This window comes from Notothenia coriiceps, unplaced genomic scaffold (genome assembly GCF_000735185.1).
Source record: "Notothenia coriiceps isolate Sejong01 unplaced genomic scaffold, NC01 NC01_scaffold00000339, whole genome shotgun sequence".
NCBI lineage: Eukaryota > Metazoa > Chordata > Actinopteri > Perciformes > Nototheniidae > Notothenia > Notothenia coriiceps.
Genome location: NW_011333040.1, coordinates 16,520,667 through 16,526,185, shown reverse-complemented (window position 1 = coordinate 16,526,185; position 5,519 = coordinate 16,520,667). Strand labels below are relative to the sequence as shown.

The following is a 5,519-nucleotide window of genomic DNA, read 5'->3' as shown; positions in this document are numbered from 1 at the left end:
TGCCCACTTGGCTGTGTAGGACGCTCGGGTAGACGCGGCCCTGGCTCCCTGAATGGTGCGTACAACATCTTGAGAGAGACCCAACCTCTCTAAGTGTTCCCGGGGCCATGCCCATAAGTGCTGGCCTATCACTGGGTGACTGTAGATCGCTCCCTCCACCTGCGAGAGAGCATCCCCGCGCCACGGAATTTCCCACGGCCTGCCTGACAGCGTACGCTGTAGGCATGGAAACCAGGAAGCGCCCGTGCGCTCCGGGGCAATTAGGATCACTGACAGCCGCTCCTCCTGCACTCGGTCCAGAAACCGGGGAATCAGCGGGACTGGGGGGAAGGCGTACAGCAGTCCCCTGGGCCATGGACGATGTGCGAATGCATCCACCCCCAGGAGGGGGAGGTCCCGCGCTGACAGGGAGAATCAGAGGGCGCATTGCGTGTTCCCGCCTGCGGCGAACAGATCCGCCTCCGCCCTCCCGAACTGGCTCCAAACCTGGGCGATCAGCTCGGGATGTAGGCTCCAGTCCTCCTGGCGAGGACCTCCTCTGGACATGAGGTCTGCCCCTTTGTTCAACTCGCCGGGCACATAAAGTGCTCTGATGGAGAGTAGGTGCGCGCGCGCCCAGATCAACAGCCGTCTGGCTGTGTTCAGAAGCTGCGCTGAGCGTACCCCGCCCTGGCGATTGATGTAGGCTGCCTCTGTTGTCTGTGCGAATCAATACATGTTGATTCTGCAGCAGCGAGGCAAAATGCTGAATTACTCTCCGTACGGAGATCAATTCCAGCACGTTTATGTGGAAGGACATGTGAGTCGGCCACTGTCCCCTCACTGCCCCAATGCACGTTCCTCCCCACCCTGAGAGAGATGCGTCTGTGAACACCGAGATGTGTGATGTAACTCTGCCCAGGGCCACACCCTCTGACAGGACGTGGGGACTTTTCCAATAGGTTAAGTCTGAACCCACGGACAGAGGGATGACCACCATGCGCCTCCTCTGTCGCACGGGGTCGATGCGTAGGCGAATAAACCACCTCTGGAGTCTTCTCATGTGAAGGAGACCCAGGGGAATCACCCCGTGGTCGGCTGCCATCATGCCGAGCAGCCGCATCACGGAGAGGGCTGTAACCACGCTGCGGGGTGTGACGCGTCGAAGGAGAGCTGTCAGCGTCTCCACTCTCTGCCGTGAGAGTCGCGCTCTCATGCGGGCTGAGTTCAATTCCACACCCAGGTAAACAATACTCTGGGAGGGAAGAGGACAGCTCTTTTTCCAGTTTATCATGAAACCCAGCTTTGACAGATGCGATATGAGCTGTACCGTCTGTAAAGCCACTTCCTCCCTGGAGCGAGCCATCAGCAGCAGGTCGTCCAGGTAAAACAGTACTCTCATCCCTCCTCTGTGTAGCGGCTGCAATGCCGTCTCTACACACTTTGAAAAGGTGCGAGGAGCCAGGGAATAACCGAACGGCAGACGGTTGTACTGGTACGATATTCCCTGGAATGAAAACCGCAGGAATTTCCTGTGTTGTGGGATGATGGGTACGTGGAAGTATGCATCCTTTAGGTCTATAGAGATGAACCAGTCTCCCTGGTGAACACACTCTAGCACCCTTTTGACCGTCAGCATGTGAAACGGCCTTTTCATTATTGCCTCGTTGAACGCTGACAGGTCGAGGATGGGTCTCATTCCCCCCGTCTTTTTCGGGATAAACGCCGGCAGTGCCGTGGCAACGGAGAAGGGGACCATGTGCTCGTCCGCCACACCCGTACCTCGCTCCGACCCCGGGGGAGGGGAGAGCCGCATGGCGAGCCATGGAGGGAGACGGGGTAGGAGCCGTCCGACTCCTGCCCAGCACTCGGCTCCAGAAACAGGCTGTCGTCCCTGTGCTCCTGGACGGGCCAGTCGTCCTCCTCAGCCGCGGCAACTAGAGCGTCCGCTCTTCGCTGCCTGTCGGCTGATGGGAGACGGGCACAATGCGAACACGCAACCTGCTGGCTGAGAGCCGCGTACGCGTGCTCTTGCCCCAGACAGGATTCGCATATCGCGTGTAGGTCATAGCTCATGATGTACCCCGTTTTACATGAGGGACAATCACAGACACAATTGTTGCTCATGACTCTAATTCCTTTCCTGTGCTTCAGTACTGCTTTGACGGTTGCTGACGAAAAGAGGGAGCAGATTGCCGGGCCACCTTCCTATTTATACCGGAAGGAGGCCCAAGGGTGGGGCCAACCTTGCGGTTTTCAGTGTTTCAGTGCTGCGCGGGGGCGCAGGGGAATTACCCAATAGCGATAGCCTTAGAGGGCGAAGCCATATACGAAATAGAACAGCAAAACACCCAAAACGTGACATAACACAATAATCGTAACAGGAGCCGCCTCTAAGCTCCGGAATCCGGTTCGCTTCGAGCACCAAAAAAAAAGTTGTCCGTCTAGAAAGCAAGCACCGCATACGTCACGCTTACGTCGGAGGGGGGCGAGGTTAACCTGAGCTAGAATGGGAAAAGCCTTGGTGTGAAAGGGGTATTTGTCAATAAATGCAAGAGATGCAGCATTTTCTCAACAATGTTTAATTTACATTTTTCAACTTCCTCAGACGTCACTCATTGGCTGACAGTCCAACGATGATTTGGACTTTATTACCCCAAAAACACAAGCCACAGCTTTGCTATCATTGCAGTTTAGTCGTGTTTATATCCTACATTGGATTTTTAAGCATATAATGCTTCACCGAACACAGGAGGTGGCTTGGCTGTCTACAAATAAAGACGGCTCATTTTAATTCTCCCCAAATATATTGAGGCTGAACCTGAACTTTGAATTCTCTGCTCCCATCATAATCTTGGCGATCTTGTTAAAATTGTGAATGCAGAATTATAAATACTATTTAACTGGTTTGCAGTGCATAAATTATCCCTTAATGTGGCCAAAACAAATTACATGTTATTCAATACAAAGTCTGAGAGTAGAAATGACTGCATTATACGGATTTGCAATACTGAGATAGAGAAAGTTGGTGCATGTACATTTTTAGGACTGCTTGCTGACAAAAAACTCAATTGGAAGCACCATATAAATTATGTACAGACTAAAGTGTCAAAAACAATAGGTATTTTTTATCATACTAAGAACATTCTTGAAGAAAAATACTCTTTATAACAATCTATTTCTCCCTTACCTTTACTACTGGACGTTGTACACAGGATTTGGTGTTTATGTGATGTGAAATCTGAAAACGTTTTTAAAAATCACGTTTTGTTCAGTCGGATAATCTCCACATGTCTACCCTACTTTTATAATTTTGGAATCATAAATCTATTGATCATAAATCTATCGATTAGATTTATGATTCGAAATTTAAAGTAGGTGCTCTATGCTGCCCATTATGGACACAAGCAATTTTTACCATTTATTAATGATATGTTTAAATTTGATAACACCAATGTGTTTCCCATCCCCTAAACCTCCTGGGGTGTGTACAGAGTTTAATACTGGCAACTTATAATTAATGGGAAATACAAAAACGTCTTTTAAAACTACAATTCCCAGTAGAGGCTTGCCATAGAACATGTTGTGAAGCACAATAGCCAGCATGTGTAGTTCTAAGGGGGGGGGACTAGTTCGAATCATGTTTTGGATAGTGTGCCGTGGATGGGCTTAATTCCGTTTCAAAGTGCTGGTTTGACGGCTCGGACGTAACGCTTGGGCGCGCTGCCACTCTAACATCCACATCACGCAGAGCTTGGAGGACTAATCACCGGCGGTTTGTCAAGCAAAGCGGCAGTGTGAGTCCCCAACGATTAGCTGAGGGATTATCGATAGTGTTGTCATCTCCCACATTCTGTCCATTCTGCATCCTAACCTCCGAAGAACATATTCTGTTTTCTCTGAATCGAAGGGGAAAAACACAAACAGTGTATGTGACACAATTTAAACCAATCAATTTGGTAATTACAAACTACGTATAGCTAGTAGTAGTGCAGATATGCAGCTGTCAAATCAATCGACAGTAAGGACAATACTTACTTCCGGGTGAAATCTCCTTATCCACATGGGAATGGAAAACTCACATGCCTTTAACTGCCTCGATGGGATACATTGAATCATGTTGCAAAGCGCTTTGCGTCGTTTATGAAGATGACAGGACTCATCGCGGTCCAACGTGCAGGTGCCAAAGGACCTGACCAAGCGTACGCTATTGGTCACTATTGAGTGAGACCTTGGTTTGTTTCTCAATTCTCGAAGGTAAGTTTGCTTGGTAGCACAGCTCTTCTGAGCGTCGTTGCTCAGAAGCGAGGCAAGAATACTTCCCAGCCTGGATAAACGAAGAATCGGAACAGGCGAGCAAGTGTTTGTGTTGTTGTGCGTCATATGAGAGGACTCCGCGCTTACATTTTTCCGCCACAGATTGGGGAAATTGGGTCCGTGCGCAAAGCATGTGGGATTTTAAGACGCGGCAAGTTACACCATGTGCAGCCTCGAAATTTCTCCAAACGGGAGTTGACGCCCGCTCTGGTAGAATTCCAGTATGCTGGACATTGGAACAAGTACTTTCGGCCGGGCATCGATGACTAGTATGCTTGGAAATAGTGCTCTGGAGCAGCTTTACTCGAGATTAAGAAACTACCCACTGTGTTGGTAATGTTAGACCAACTGATCAGTCCTCACCCATGTCATCGCTTTCCTGCCATATTTGTCCAGTATAATTGCCGGTATATTTGAACTCTGACCATTAGTAACGACCGCAATCCATTACTTACCTTTAGACCCTTTATTAAATGCATGGCCCAAATGATTAGGAGTTTGGTGAGGCTGTGGTCGAGTAGATGCTGGACTTGGGAATCACGAGGTAGCGAAGTTCGAGTCCCACTCCGCAGTCAGCATTCGGTTGTCGTCCCTGGCCAAGACACTTCACCCCAGATTGGCTCTGTGGGGATTGTCCACAGTAACTGCTATGTAAGTCGCTTTGGATAAAAGCGGGGTCTAACAAATATGGACGATTGTAATTAATGTCTAACTTGAAATATGCCCAGACTTGTGTCCAAGGATCATTGAAAGCTGTGAAATTTAAGAAGCAACCTTCACCCTCTGCTCCGCTTCACAGACACTGGGATCTGTTCGGCCAGGAGACTATTGCAGCCGAGGTGAATACCATCCTTTCCCAGAGATAGATGACAAAGTCCTGGAGTGGAGAATGGGCCCAAAAGAGCTGATACGTGTTCGAGGGAAAGCAGAGACTGAGAGCTCTGAATTCGTGACTGGTATATGCCACTATTCAACAAGGAAGAACTGCAGGCAGGAATTGTTCACAGCACAATACAGATCGTATTTTCATGACTTTTCTATCCTCTGACAGTGTGTAGAAATTGGTCTGGAGGCAAAAATAATAAGATACAATGATTTTCATTTCAAGTTGTTGGACTAGCAGAACTAAAACTTCTGTCAAACAAAGATGTTGCGTACCATAAAAGGTTTTTCTGTTCATGCGGTTGACAAGTACTGGTGTGTTTATGACAAGGCAAGTTTAT

General features: G+C 48.8%; 1 protein-coding gene across 1 annotated transcript in view; it reads right to left on the bottom strand.

The window, feature by feature from the left end:
* Positions 1-1,795, bottom strand: part of LOC104951662 (uncharacterized) — a 2,971-nt gene extending 1,176 nt beyond the window's left edge. The window contains 2 exon segments of the mRNA XM_010778382.1: positions 8-691; positions 693-1,795. Coding sequence (XP_010776684.1) covers positions 8-691; positions 693-1,795 — 1,787 coding nt within the window.
* Between the last annotated feature and the right edge of the window lie 3,724 nt (positions 1,796-5,519).